Here is a 16,528-nt window from a genome sequence, read left to right as displayed (position 1 = left end):
ACAATGGAATCATGCAATATGTATCCTTTTATGTTTGACTTTTGATCATCATAGTTCATTTTAATTATTGTATAGTATCCTAAATGTAGGATTTATACTACAACTTTTATCCCAGATTGTGAGATTTGGTTCTTGGGGAGACTTTTGGTTTTTCCCTTATCTCTAAACCCCCTTCTGTGGTAGCCAAACTTGTTTACATGGTGGATGTTGAATAGCTGAGAAATTTTTTTGCTCTTCTTCAAGCAGTTGCAGATCTATGCTTTGATTTGGTACAGGAGTAAGAACTAAAATGTTTCTCTTCCCACCCGCCCACCACCACCTGGGGCTGACACAATTTGCTTCTCCCTTTCTCAGAAGCAGTGATCTTCTCCTGGTTCCTGGGTCATGAAGGAGGGTTTTCTATACCTCCCCAGAGGCAAAGGAGGTTTGTTTTTACTCCTCCTCTGTTCCCAGAAGGGAGGGTGTTTGTTTCTTCTCTCACCACAGCTGAAGGATTTTGCTTCATATTATAGGAACTCAGGAATGCATACAGTTTTCATGCCTGTCTGCCATCAAATGCCAGTTGTCTTCTATATGTCTGAGCTGCCGAGGGGAACTCTCTGATCTTCCCCCAGTCTTTCTTCTAAGTACAGTTGAGGCCTATGGAGAAGCTCTTACAAGTGAGTGTAAACTCAACTTGTGACTGAGACCTCCAGTTATTCTAAACTGCTACTTTGGTTCACATTTGGCCTTTTGGAATTAGTTACTCTTTTAGCTGAGTTTCTCTTACTGCCTTTTATGACAGTCACCTCTTTTTACCATGCTCTGTCAAGCATGAAAAGATTAATATGCCTTGTCTCTTCTCAGTGGAGTGCATCACTCTTTGGAATTCCTTGATTGCTTTGCAACCTCAACTCTTTAATGGGTTCAAGAAAAGTTATGATTTTTAGATTATCCTTTCTTTTTCTCATTGTAGGATGTGAGTAATGCTTGTAGCTTCCAACATTATAAGTTGAAGCAAGCATAGATCCTGATTTTTGTATTTTTGCTGAAAATTTAATGTTAGCTTCCTCCAGGGGGAATATACTTTTGCTTTTAGAAGGTACTAGGGAATGGCAGTGATATAGTTTGGATGTTTGTCCCCTAAACCTCATGTCGAAATTTGATCCCCGATGTTTGGAGGGGAGGCTAATGGGAGGTGTATGGGTCATGGGTGCAGATCGCTCTATTAATTTACAGAAGAGCTGATTTTTGAAAAGGGCCAGGCACCTTCCTCCCTTCTCTCTTGCTTCCTCTCTTACCATGTGATCTCTGCATATGCCAGCTCCTTTACCCCTTCTGCCATGAATGGAAGCAGTGTTGATGCCCTCACCAGATGCAGATGCTGGCACCATGCTTCTCCTACAGCCTGCAGAATGGTGAGATAGATAAACCCTTTTTCTTTATAAGTTACCCAGCCTCAGGTATTCCTTTATAGCAACATAAATGACTAAGACAAGTAGGTCATCTTCATCCAATTAATGAGTTAATTTTTGTAAGTTGACCTTCCGTATTTGTGAGGGATGGCCTATTTCCATTTCTTCCTCATTCTTAAGGTGTAGACCCAGATGGTCCTCACTGAATGGACATCATTATCCGGTCACATTTTCCTTGACAGCATCTGAACTCCAGTTTTTGCTCCTCTGGCCCTTGGAGATTACCAAAAGCGCTTCTTAGCTTCTCAGTATTTCAGCTACTACTTTTATATAAGTAGATTCTCTTGGGGGAAAAGTGAACAACAACAACAACAACAAAAAAAACCCACAAAACAGTAGTGATAAATTGTTCATGGCATCTACCTTCCAGTAATTCTGATTCTTCAAATGGGGTATCTATTCATAGTAAGAGTAGAAAGACAGGTGATCCTGCATCCATATCAACTTACACAACTAATGCCTTCACCATGAGGGACAATTAGGCTTCCCGAGTCTCTTTCACAACCCTTCCCCCTCTCCCTCAGCCCACCCAACCATGATTCTAAACAGGACCAATATAGATACATGAGAGGAGATGCTTTCAAAGAATGCCTTATATTTTATACTTGATTCTACCCTGTTTGATTGGACAAGTGATAGCCTGTGTTTATTTTACATGTTTATCTAGTTAGGAAGTTTTAAATTAGTATCATTGCTGTGTTATAAGAAAGAAGAGACAAGGGCTAAGGTATTAAAAACTACAGATAATACAGTAGTTAAAAAGATGTAACTTGGAGGGAACAAAGGATAGTCTGCAAATACCCAATTTCAGAGTATTAAGCCAATATCTTGGTCTGAGATATCAGGTAAAACTGGATGGAAAATATATGTTGAAACAAAGCAGAAAAGACTAGTATCAAGCTTTAGAGAATAGGCAAAAAAAAAAAAAAAAGTCATTTTACTTGGTTAAGAATTTTAACCAGGTATGAATGAATAAAATGATTATCGAGTTTAGGCAGACAGAGCAGGAATAAACTTTTCAGAATATGGTACAAATAGATTCACATAAAATTACAACAGAGTACTTTTAGTACTTTCAATTCTAGGACAGGGCCTTGCCCACCCTGTATCTTAATTTTATTTTATTTTATTTTATTATTTTGAGACAGAGTCTCACTTTGTTGCCCAGGCTAGAGTGAGTGCCGTGGCGTCAGCCTAGCTCACAGCAACCTCAAACTCCTGGGCTCAGGCGATCCTCCTGCCTCAGCCTCCCGAATAGCTGGGACTACAGGCATGCGCCACCATGCTCGGCTAATTTTTTCTCTATATATTAGCATATAGAATTTTTTCTATATATATTAGTCTATATATATTAGTTTCTATATATATTAGTTTCATATATATTAGTTGGCCAATTAATTTCTTTCTATTTATAGTAGAGACGGGTCTCACTCTTGCTCAGGCTGGTTTCGAACTCCTGACCTTGAGCAATCTGCCTGCCTCGGCCTCCCAGAGTGCTAGGATTACAGGCATGAGCCACCACGCCCGGCCTGTATCTTAATTTTAATTCCCATATTTATAGTTGGTTGTTAATGATTGGTAGATATGACCAGCTTCTTTCTCAGAGTGAGAGCAAGGTAATTTTATTTGTTTAAAATTTCTTGTGGCCGGGCGCTGTGGCTCACGCCTGTAATCTTAGCTCTTGGGAGGCCGAGGCGGGCGGATTGCTCAAGGTCAGGAGTTCAAAACCAGCCTGAGCAAGAGCGAGACCCCGTCTCTACTATAAATAGAAAGAAATTAATTGGCCAACTGATATATATATAAAAAATTAGCCGGGCATGGTGGCGCATGCCTGTAGTCCCAGCTACCCGGGAGGCTGAGGCAGAAGGATCACTCGAGCCCAGGAGTTTGAGGTTGCTGTGAGCTAGGCTGACGCCACGGCACTCACTCTAGCCCGGGCAACAAAGTGAGACTCTGTCTCAAAAAAAAAAAAAAAAAAAAAATTACTTGTATCCCCTAGGTAGTCCTAAAAGTTCTTATACAAAGAATTACAAAGCACTACTTGAAAAAGGAAGAGGAATAACAAAATGGAAACATCACATTGTGTGAATGGATCACATAATATAGGCCAATATATATTTTCCTCATTGTAAGAAGACTCAACTATTTTTCAATGATTGATTGTTAGAGATAGAAAAAAACCATGAGATAACTCAGGTTTTTAAATATATATTAGTATATCTTGCTATATTTAGTTAACTTTAAAAAATCTTGTATTTTAATATATTTTGCTATAAGACAAAAATTGTCATAACACCTATAAATCTTATAAATCTTGCTTATTTCCTGTAATCATTAGACCTCAATTTCTGAATATAGGCAAAGTAATAATGTTGACTTAGCTAACTAATCTTCACGGAGTGTGCATGTGTTCCTGATTTCAAGAGTACTGGCTCTCAGTTTCTAGGAATGGTGTACCAGTTAGCTAATGCCACAAAAATACTTTGTTGTAAAGCACTCCAAAACTCAGTGAAATATGACAGTAAGTATTTATTATGCTCATAAGTATAACACCGCAGGTTCTACATCTGGGGATTCAACCAACATGGATTAAAAATGTTTTTTAAAAATTAAAAAATAAAAATATAACAACAACAATAATGCAACTTAATACAGTATAACAACTATTTTCACTGCAAAGGAAAGCCTCTTCCAAGGGCCTGTTAATCTATCTCTAAGGGCCTGTAGTGCAAAATGCTGTTTGGGATGAAATTTCCTGAGCTCCTTCAGTAGCAAGGAATCTCTTACTCACCATAGCTAGTAAATAATTTCTTCCAAAAGTGAGTACAACTAAACTGAAATGAAATGTATGCGATTTTGACTCTGTTGAACATATTGGCACTGTACTGAGTGATACGGTGTCTTTAAACTTTTTTAGGCATTTAGATGATTAGCAGTCAGCTAACTGTAAATGATTTAGCTTTAAAGTATGGAGCTGGAAGCAAACAGAAATATAGGATTGCCTTGGTCATTGTGCACATTTTAACTTAAAAGCTTTCTATATCCAGCTTTATGTCCAATTCCTGAGCTTGAAAATAGAACGGATCTTCTTCCTATTTTGTGACTACTCTGATGCCTTATTTTTAACTTGGTAACCTTAGAAATTATTTGCCTATTTTCAAGTAAAAGTTAAGTCTAAGGTTTATTTTAGAATGTACACTGAAAGTCTCAAATGTTTGATGTAGCACTCTCTGGTGCTATCGAACAACATAATTATTATTTGACTTTTTTTCTTATTTGAACATAAGCTTAGATTTTCCAACTTAGTATTCTTTTAACAGATACTATTATTTGTAAATTATTAAAATAGTTTCAGCTGAAATATATGTGCAGTTCTCCCATTTTGTACTAACATACTGCCACAGGGAGATTTTGGTAAACCTTGTTTGGTTGAAACACATTGTTGTTACTTTAGGTGCTGACTATTCTGATGCCGAGTTTCCAATTGCCTTGATTAAAGTAGAAACAATCTATGGCTTGGATGACTTACATTTCACATTGGTTTGAGCAAGATGATTGGTATGAAGGACTACAAAGAGTAAGATATATTTATGTTGTAATTATAATTTCCTGTAATTTTGTTTCTTGCTTTGTTGCTCATACAGTTGTATTTCTGTGTTATTTATATTGTGGACATTTCTGCATTGCAAAATTCTGAGGATGAATAAGTCATTTAATTGCTAGGTTTTAAAGCAGAGGTAAGAATATAATATATAAGGATAATTATAGTTATATATCAGAGAAAAGATATTATTTTCCTATCTTGATTTTAGATGAATTCTTAATGTTTTCAGGAAGTCTTTTAGGCTTTAAATATAAAATAGCATTTCATATAATGAGATTAATATATGCAAATGGAAATAATTTCAAGCATTTCACATAAAGAAAAGGATTTAATGAAATAGAATATAAATGTATGCTAATATTATTTGTTAAATAACATGATAAAAGAAAAGGTACTCAAGAAGAGTACCCTGTTGCAGCTGATAAAATTTTAGGTGATTAATTACGTTTCAAGAGGAATTGTATTGTCACTATGGCAACTTTTGCCTAGTATTTTGAAAATAGTATTCAGATCTATTATTGCAATAGATTTTAAATGTACTCTGTCAAAAGGGTTTTAGTTTAGCATAATGTATTATTTCTCTTTTGTTGTATTATTTTCACGTTTTTAATGGAGGATTTCTTTTTTTTTTTTTTTTTTTGAGACAGAGTCTCGCTTTGTTGCCCAGGCTAGAGTGAGTGCCGTGGCGTCCTAGCTCACAGCAACCTCAAACTCCTGGGCTCGAGTGATCCTTCTGCCTCAGCCTCCCGGGTAGCTGGGACTACAGGCATGCGCCACCATGCCCGGCTAATTTTATATATATATATCAGTTGGCCAATTAATTTTCTTTCTATTTATAGTAGAGACGGGGTCTCGCTCTTGCTCAGGCTGGTTTTGAACTCCTGACCTTGAGCAATCCGCCCGCCTCGGCCTCCCAAGAGCTAGGATTACAGGCGTGAGCCACAGCGCCCGGCCTTGGAGGATTTCTTAATTATTTAAATGAAGACAATTGTGGATTTGTGGATTTTTATTTTCATTGATTAGTGGAAAAAAAGACCCAGAATATCTTCCTGCAGTTTGATGAAATTTTTCCCGATTGCTGTTCAAGGGAATATGCTGTTAAAGATATGCAGTACTTTATTTTTCTTCCATCTTTTTCAGATTCCTATCCTAATCACACTGTCAGTATTTTATTTTTAATTATAAATACTCAGCAGTGTAAAGCCTCATGGGTTTTTTTCTGATATATTTTTTTATAAGCTGTGAAACAAGCTGGTAAACATCTCTGGAGCCTGTGAATATCTAAGTGGAGAGTAATATATTGTAAATCCTAAATAAAGCATTCTTCAGAAAAAAGATTGATAGTTAAAATGAGTAGCTTTCCTTCCTGAATTCCAGCCTTAGCCATAAAGGATGGAAATATTTCAGTTTATGAGTTTAATAGTGGCACTCCAATCCCCACTCTCTCTCTCTCTCTCTCTCACACACACACACACACACACACACACACACACACACACACACTACAGTGCCAGCATCCTTGTATAATTGTGTGAGTGCATTTTCGATATAATAACAATTACATTTCTGATCTTTTAAAATAGAAGAGTTTTTTTTTACAGTGTATCCATATGTTTTTTAATAGGAGGGGATAGGGATTACAGTCTAATTTAGGAGGCAAGGTGGATTTTAAGAAACATACCTTTTACTAAAATAGATGTTTCTTTAAAGTTACTTCAGAGCACCTCATAGAGATTATCAGTATTCAAAATCTTGCCCTCCTGGCCTTGTAATACTATCATGGGCATTTGTAAATGAATTCCTAGTTCTGAAACATATTAAAGAGTAGCTGTATTTAAATATAGATATATATTGACCCTAAAATTACAATATCAGCTTTGTGAGTTTGAGCTCCTGGTTCAAGTTTTGACCAGTTCTTATGAGGGACATAGATGAAAACAAAAGATCTTATTCTAAATGAAGAAAATCGGCACATGAATATTGACAGTAATTTCTTTCAAAAATCTAGCTTACTACTTTTCACATTATTTGTAAAGGCATATATAGCCTATATAATCAGCATCCAGCATATCAGAATTTTTTTTTTTATTTCAGGAAATTATGGGGGTACAACCATTTTGGTTACATGTTATGACTTTGCCACATCCCAACCATGATTTGAGACATGCCTCCCCCCTCACAATGCTCACCATGTCCATTAGTTGTGAGTTTATTCACCCCCAAACCCCCACCCCCAAAGAATATTACTGTGTGAGCATATCAGATTTTTAAGAGTTAAATTTTTGAGTTAAAAATTGTAAATTAGAAATGTAGGGTTTGAAAAAACACAAGTGTAAATTTGATATTTAGAGCAGTAATGTTGCATTTATATTTGGACATAATTAGTATTTATGACAAATATATGTATTTACATAAATGCACAGATATATAAACTTGATTTTAATTTACTTTTATAATTTTGGTTTTACCAGTATTGTAACTGTGTATTATCAATATTTTAAATCTTATTATGATTATTTCATATCATAATAATCTTGATATTCAAAAGTAAGCTTTATTACTTGTACAAAATTAATATAGATATACTCCTATCACAATTTTTTCAACAATTGGTTCACTTACCGTGCAAAGCATCTTCACCACATATTCCCTATTGGACCCGAGAGTAAATTTAGTATAATTATTTTTGTGTGTGTGTTTTATATGAGATTGAAACTGAGAATAGAATTTAGATTAAAAAAATAACAATAATATCACTGCAAAGGCTACAGTTGGTTACTGAGACTGTCAGTTGCATATGGGGTGACAACAACGTTCAGGCTTTCTTCCTGAATCCATTATAAATCTGCATTATTCAGTGAGCTAAAACCTTCAGTGCTTCATTGGTAAAGTGTGTGTTGTTTCTGGGCCTAAAAGATTCTATTTTCTGAGGCAACAAATCTTTGAAAAAGACATGAGAATGTTAAGTGATTCACATAAAAATGAAAAATATTCTAAAGTAAGGATAATAAAGGCCTGGTAGTATTTATCTGATGTATGTTACCTACCACAATCAAATATGTTTATTTATCTTTATATGTGACATGTTTTGTAAGATTTATATTTAAAATATTAACATATATTTTGAAATGGACCTTCAGTTGAATATTTTCTATTTTCACTAATACAGAATCATTAATTGAGTAAATAGTCATGCTGACTACACAGATTAAAAAAAGCTTCTGGACATTTTGTTTTATCTCCTTGGCAACTATGGAGGATACATAAATATTATATATATTTTATAATCCTTTTGAAAAATAATCTAGAAGTTTCTAATATTAGTAGTTCTTTGAATATATAATTCAGATTTTTAAATTCAGTAGTATTTATATGTTTAATGATACATGATATATTTTTATATTTTAATCAGAATCATAGATTCTTAAAAATACTATTTATTATATTCATGGCTGGCCTGGACAAGTTATTTGATTCTAAATTTTAAAAGGATATAATTTGTTGTACTCTTCCAACCTGTATAAGCTATTTCAGAACAAAGGCATACCAAATTTTATGTCAACATAGAAATTCTTATATTATCTAATTTTGGAAAATAAAAATAATAAATCAGTGTATACTGTTAGCTAACATAAAAGCATTTTGGCATAAATTTAGAAGTAACTTTTTGGTTTTAATAAGTAAAGAGATTGCTTGTTTCCAGTTCTGTATGTAAGGAGCTTAGGAAGTTGCCACTCTATTCTAATAACAAATAAACAGTTGAACAAAATGAAAAATCAACAACTCTTCTTAGATCCATTAGAGAAGTGAAGTCACAGGGCAAACCACTGTCCCCCAAATTACAGAGATAGACGGGCAGTTATGTGAGAATCACACCTTACCAGAGCAGAAATCCATGAGCAGAAACTTCTCTGGGAACCGTTGCCAGAATAGGAAAACCTGAACTGGAATTGATGAATTGACGTAGGGACAGTTTGGACAAGTCTGAGAGATAAAGCCTCAGTAGGACCCAGTACTGGGGAAGCCCCATTTTTTTTTTTTTTTGAGTTTTATTTCTAGAGGCTCAACCAGGTGCTCACAGTGAATATTGGAGAAAAATCTCTTGCTTTCTAGCAGTAGGAGAGGAAAAGGACATTTGAATTACACTAGGGTATTCCATTCTTCTTAACAAGACCTACCCTCAGGAGAAACTGTTTTATCAGAACCTAACATGCTGGGGTTTTATAAGAACCTGACCTTATTATGGGGGAAGAAAAATGTTCAATTTTGGCCTGCTCTAGCCTTCCACACTGGGAAGGGGAATGCACAACTTCTTGATCCCCTCCAGCCATCTTCCCACCTAAGGGAGGGGGACTGAGAAGCACTGGTCAGGGGCGCAGGCTCACCAAAAGACTGAACTCTAATCACAGGACTACAGAGTGCTTACCCTGCCCCCGTATCTTACCACTGCATTACTGAAAGCCTGTTTAAAGCACTTTATTTTATGTAGTTCTCTTGTCCACCTTTCACAAAAAAATTTGGCCGCATATTAAATGGCCAAAAACACAGTTTGAAGAGACAGAAGGCGCATCAGAGCCAGAGTCAGATATAGCAGGAATGTCAGTATTATCAGGTATGAAAAAAATACAGTTAGTATACAAGAGCTTTAATGAAAAAAGTAGACAACATGTGAGACCAGATGAACAATATAAGCAGAGAGATGGGCATTCTGAGAAAGAATCAAAACGGAGAACTAGAAACTAAACACAGTGTAACAGCAATGAAGAAAGTCTTTGGTAGGCTCCATAGTAGACTGAACATGGCTGAGGAAAGAATCTCTGAACTTAAGGATCTGACTGTAGAAACTTCTAAAACTGGAAAGAGAAAAAAGACTAAAAAAAAAAAAAAAGGACAGAATATCCACAAACAGTGAGACAACTATAAAAGGTATAATATATCTATAATTGGAATACTAGAATGAGAAGAAAGAAAGGAATAGAACCCAATAGTTGAAGCAATAATGACAAAAAATTTACCCAAATTAATACTAGACACTAAACCACAGATCTAGGAATGCCAGAGAACATCAAGCAGGATAAATGGCAAAAAATTTATCAAATTAAAATTTTAGAAAATAAAAAATGAAGAAAAATATTAAAATAAATTACAGGAGGAAAAAAACCCCTACCTGTAAAGGAACAAGGATAAAAATTACTCTGATTTCTCAGAGACCATGCAAGCAAGGAGAATAGAGTGAAAATATTTAAAGTATTGAGAGAAAAAAACCCACCAACCTAGAATGCTACACCCTGCACAATTATTCTTCAAGAATGGAAGAGAAATAAAGACTTTTTCAGATGAACAAAAATTGAGGAAATTTGTTGACAGTGGACATGTATTGCAAGAAATGTTAAAAAGTTCTGAAGAGGGAAGGAAAATGATATAGATTAGAAGCTCTTATTTATATTAAAGGAAGAGCATAAGAGGGTGAATAGGTGAAGATGAAATAAAAACTTTTCTTTTTCTTGTTCTCAACAGATAAATTTGTTAAAAATAATAATAGCAATATTTTCAATTATATATGCTTATGTAAAATATATGATCATGTATACTTATACATAAGTAAAATTAATGACAGCAGTGATATAAGGGATGAGAGGGAGAAACTAGGAAATTTGTTTTGGTTATAAGGTACTTGTACTATCCCTGAAGCAGTACGGTATACTGTTATTTGAATGTGGACTAGGGTTTAGTTGTAAATATATATTGCAAACTCTGACAAAAGTAAACAAAGAAGTATGATTGATATGCTAAGAAATAAGAGAATATGGAATCATACAAACTACACAGTTAAAACCACAAAAGACAGAAAACATATGGAAGATAAAAATAGGAAAAAAAATAACGGCAACAAATAGAAAGCAGTAACAAATATAGTAGGTATTAATCCAACTATATAATAATCACTTTAAATGTCAGTGGTCTAAATACACCAATGAAAAGATAGAGATTCTTGGAATGGATCAAAATACCCGAGACCTATAGTATGTAGAACACTTAGAATGAACTTTAATGTAAACTATGGACTTTGGAAGATAACAATGTGTCAATACAGGTTCATCAGTTTTAACAAATGTGCCATGTGGTGCTGGATATTGATAGAGGGGAAGCTTGTGCTGTGGGGTTGGGGAAGACTATAAGGGATATATGGGAACTCTCTGTACTTTCTGCTCAATTTTGCTGTGAACCTAAAATTTCTCTAAAAATCAATTCATTAATTATTAAAAATTTGACAAAAGTTGGCAGAAAGTGAAAATTTTAAAATGACTCCATTTAACTGTGTTTAAAGATTTTGCTTTCTAATTGTTTCTTTTCCAAATATAAACTCAATGTTTGGTTAAACAGAAACCAATTTTTATTTAGACACAAATGTTATAAATAGTAATCATAGATCCCCAGCATAATCTACAAACCTATGTCACTTACATGAGGCTGAAATAATTTTTATTTTTAGTGAATAAGAATATTGTAACATAACATTACTAATTGTAAAAAAAAAAAAAGTGTGTATCTTTTTCATTTATCCTGAATGCTAATGTTTGAGGAAATATCAATTTCATTAGAGGAAGAAGAAAAGATATTTCTGTGGAAGGTTCTAAATATTTAAAAGCACTAAAAGATATATAGCACTATTTCTTTATCATACCAATTTGCCTTCAAATAATTTATTTACTTTTTTGTAAATCTGTCACTAGTACTGCTCAGTTTCCCTAGGACGTTCCATAAGTCTTGCTATGTGGGGTGGCCTTCTCCGGTGGTACTTAAACCCTTTAGATAAGATATGCACTTTTTTTAAATTTCAGAATGTTACGGGAATAAAAACATTTTGGCTACATAATTTGCTTTTATATAGTTTGAGTCAGAGTTGTAAGTGTGCCCATCACCCAGATAGTGTGCATTGTACCCGTTAGGTGTGGATTTTTCCAATCCCCTCTTTCCCCCTCCCATCTGCTTGATTTCTGTCCATTAAAAAAAAACATAGTGAACTAATACTTTTTGTAATGATCTGGATGGAACTGGAGACCAACCATTCTTCTAAGTGAAGTATCACAAGAATGGGAAAACAAACACCACATGTACCCAATACTAAATTGGAACTAATCAGTCAACACTTATGTGCACATACGGATGCACGTTCTGTTTCACCATAGTCCCAGTCATTCCTTACAGGCCAAGTGGCAGTTGTCATTCATTGTTTTATGATCTCTTGCTTTCCGAATTTAAATTACTTGCCTTGATGTCTACAGACATTTAGGGATTTCAACTCCTATACTCTGAAAATGTAAGTTGAAATTAATAGTACTAGTAAAATTTTTGCAAGGCATAAAGGTAAGGGTTGTAGAAGACAGATGTAAAACAATGATGGGAAAGTTTATCAAGTAATGGAAATGACTGACATTTCTTCATATTTGTTTTTCAAGGCAAACATGTCCCAAGTGAGGCAAGTGGGATTGCTGGCTGCTGGGTGTCAGCCGTGGAACAAAGACGTGTGTGCTGCCAGTGGAGACAGGTTTGCATACTGTGCAACCCTGGCTATCTATATTTACCAGGTAAAATTGTAGTATTTCTTTTCAATTTAGTAATTCTTTTTAATTTTATCAGGCAAAATTAGTGTTTAACTAATACTTATTTTTAATACTGTTACGTGAAAAGCATAATGCTATAATTTTATTGATATATAATTGCTATAATGATATTTTATATAATTTACATATGATAATTTAGTATAATGATTATTATAGATAATTATATTTTCTCTTCTTTGCTATTTATACTAATTGGGTTTATAAGTTAAACCTTTAGAAAATGCTTATATCATAATATTAAATTATTACTAAATTTATTGTGAGAAAATTCTCTTGTCAGTTAAGAATGTGGGTAGTCCATCAGAGATCATTATGTTAAAACTAGTGCAGATGTATCTTCAGATATCACTGGGAGAAACACTACGTAACTATTTTTTTTATGTCTTAGCTCCATTCCCACATCTATTATCAGTTCCCAGTATATAGAGCTAATGGCCTTCTGAATTTCTCCGTATAGAGGTGTCATAAGCATCTTAAATCCAAGTTCAGTCTTTCTCCTTAAACCCAGAGTCAATATCTCAGTGTCACCAGCTAACTATTCATCTATACCAGAAATATGGCAGTTATTTTTGACTCCCTCTTTTACTTATATCCCATATCCTTGGTAATGAAGACTGATTCTAGTATTTTATATCTTTTAGTACCTTCTATATATCCTTCTCATCTGAACTGTTATAATAATCTCTTAAAAATCTCTCTACTTCTGGTTTGCTTCTAATTTATGCTACAGTGTAATCAGTCATCTATAATGCAAATCTAAATTTTAAAATCCTTCTTTGCTTCTTATTTCCTAATATTAACATCCAAACTTCATATTATGACATTCAAGGTCTTTTGTGATCTTCCTACGCTCTCTCACTCTGTGTCCCAGATATACCAAACCGTTTCATTTTCTAAAATATCTCAGACTCTTTCATATCTTATATTAATTTTTCAGTTTGCCTACATTGTGTTTAGAGAACACTTTATTTTCTCTTCTTTCAAATCTCAGCTGAAGTGTACAAACTCGTTTCCATATTCTGCTTTTCCCCCTTTCTTAATGGTGAATGGCCTGTAAAATGGGCTGCCTCTCTACATGCTTCGATTTTCTAGAAGTGAGTCTTCCTCATATTTGAATTCTCAAATTTTTGCACACTTTCTGGCACTTAGCAGACGTTCATTAAATGTGTGGAATGAATGGGTTTTTTAAAAAATCTTAAAACTCCAACTCATCTCAATTAAGGGTAAAAAAATTATTGTTTTATTATAGAATAAAAATCCTTTTCATTACTATATGTTAGTTCATTATTAATAGTGTTATGGTATATTGGAAATTTAAGAAATAATAGCATTAATCCATAAAAATATTCATTTTCCACAATATAGAGTAAAATTTTATGTAGTCCTGTTCCTCAAGACTGTGAAAATATCTACCAGTCAAAATGTAATTTCATTATAACTCACATTTCTTCATTTTTCCCTATACATGAGATAGTATCAAGCCTTCTAAGTGCCTCCTTTTTTCTCCCATTTACCTCCTTTACACTCTGCATACAATTTCTGACTTCCAAATTCTTCCTGCAAACTTTTCTCCTACTCTTAACTCCCTATCTTCTTGTCATATATTTCCTTCTAAAGAAGAGGAACTTAGGCAAGGCAACCTATTCTTTTTAAAGGTAAAGATGGTAAAGAAACTCAGTGGATAAAAGCAGAACTTAATTTTTTTCAAGTTTGTATGTCTTCAATTTTGTGATGACGTTTTATGACAAATATTTAGGAAGATTAAGCTAAAATTATTGATATAAAAAACCTACAAGAAAGTTTGCATGTCATTAAGGACTAAAACAAACAAAAAATTACCCTGATTTAGAAATTCATGCAAATAAACTCAGGTGACAGTTCATTACAGTGTCCCCTATAAAACCTGTTCCAAAGTATGCCAGTAGAAAATTACATTATTAAATGATGACATGTTAATTAAACATATACTAATAAATGTTTTAAATGTGATTATCTAAATTAAAGTGCTTTGAAAATTATGCTACATAAATATAAAATGTTATAATTGTTTTTAGAGGGAATATTTATTAAATAACACCTAGTGCCAGTGTTGAGTCAAAGCCTGTTAATCTGTCACACTCTGGATAATGACACTGATGTATGACACAGTTTTTTCTGAACTATTAAATAATATTCCTAAATGGCATTAGAATTTTTCTTTAACTGTTGAGTTGTAATGCACTAATACATTGTATTAAAGTAGTCTAAAAGTAGAGTAATTTAAGGTCCATCTCAATGTAATAGTATAGTGCAATAATACTGAATTGTAAATATAATAGTAATGCATTAATAAATTAATCCCTAAAAATGGTTCAGTATTCGAAAGTGTGCTTATACTGTATGCATAATTTATATAATTATGTCAGTGAAGGTCACTGATGTGCAGCATAGCTTCTTCATACATTTATTACATTATAGATTCTTCTACTGAATTTTTAACTTACCTAGCTGATTTTTCAATTAGCTGCATTAGATATACTCACAATATCTACAATAAGTAACTTAAATTGCTGAATAATTTTTAAACTTAAAATCCTATTTATTCCTAAATATACAGTAAATAAAATTGTATACTTAAATAAAACAATTTAAAATTATTATTTCTGCAGTACTAATTAGATGAAAACTCCATTGGTACTGGTTATCTTTAATAATGTTTTCATCCAAAGTTGGCCAAGAATAGTTGAACATAGAGAAATTATAGAAGAGAAAGCATTAGGAAATAATTAGGTCATTGATCAAACTTTTACATACAAAAATGTTCACTGCAGCATTATTTGTGATGGCAAAAATTGAAAGTTACTTAAATGTTAAATAGTAGCATAAGGGTTTGTTATTTCAATAATATTAACTAAATCTCAATTAACCAAGCATTACTTGGTATTAAGAATGCATCTATGAACAAACCAAGCAAATTCTTCTTGTGGGACTTATATTCTTAGTAAGGGCAGGGAGCAGGGAGAGGTCGCTAAATAACTAAGTAAACAAATAAGTAAATGTTTCAGGAAGAAGTCTGTTCTAGAAAGGCTGTGAAAACAGGTAATAAGATAGTCATACGGGGATGGGTTCTGGAGAGAGTTATGAATTTAGATAGCATGATCAGAAAACATCTCTCTGAAGAGGTGCTTTTAAAGTCAGACCTCAACAAGAGAATGAAAAACCATGAGCCTATCAGTGGGGAGAGCATTTGAGGCCAAGGGAGCAGCAAGCATAAGGGCATAAAATGGAAATGATTTTGCAGTATTACAGAAGCAAGAAGTTCAGACTGATTTCAGATTAGTTTGGCAAGATATAAAAGATTTGATCTTGTAGGGCATTGAAGTCCATGTTATCAGAGAGGATTTTGCTGCAAGTATATGATTAAAGAAAGGTTGCTATAATAAAAATTTAATATAATGATGATTTTTAAAACTTATAATAACACTGAAAGGCTCATTATGTGTTAAAGGACAAAAAACAAAAAAACAACTCCAACAGAAGTACATAGAAAATATAATCCAAAACATGCTAAAAATGGAGAGATTAATTCACTAACTAATGGAGGCACATTTACTAATGAAATAGGAAAAATGAAGGCTGCTCGTTTTGTCCACTTTATATAAAAACACAACATAATGCCCCATCTGAAAAACAAGAATATGAAAAGGGTCAATGATACCTTTGGAAACTTTGGGTATCTTAATTATATAATAAGGAGCAGTTGGTTTTCTTAACCTAAATTTTATTTTATTCAAGTATAAGTGAAAAACTGCAGGGAAAAAATTCCAAAACCAAGGACTTTTCCATCTCATAAATAGATACAGCTA

The 16,528-nt window shown here is 33.6% G+C and overlaps 1 protein-coding gene across 2 annotated transcripts in view; it reads left to right on the top strand.

Annotated features, from left to right (window-relative positions):
- The first annotated feature begins 4,106 nt into the window (after nucleotides 1–4,106).
- WDR17 (WD repeat domain 17) overlaps nucleotides 4,107–16,528 on the top strand; it is a 76,021-nt gene continuing 63,599 nt past the window's right edge. For both annotated transcript variants that reach the window (XM_012770707.3, XM_012770706.3), the window contains exons 1-2: nucleotides 4,107–5,031; nucleotides 12,519–12,647. In XM_012770707.3, coding sequence (XP_012626161.2) covers nucleotides 4,966–5,031; nucleotides 12,519–12,647 — 195 coding nt within the window. In that variant the 5' untranslated portion in view covers nucleotides 4,107–4,965. The remainder of the gene's footprint in view (nucleotides 5,032–12,518; nucleotides 12,648–16,528) is intronic.

This window comes from Microcebus murinus, chromosome 15 (assembly GCF_040939455.1).
Source record: "Microcebus murinus isolate Inina chromosome 15, M.murinus_Inina_mat1.0, whole genome shotgun sequence".
Taxonomy (NCBI): Eukaryota; Metazoa; Chordata; class Mammalia; order Primates; family Cheirogaleidae; genus Microcebus; species Microcebus murinus.
Note: the sequence above shows the minus strand (reverse complement) of the source record. Positions and strands in the feature narration are given on the sequence as shown.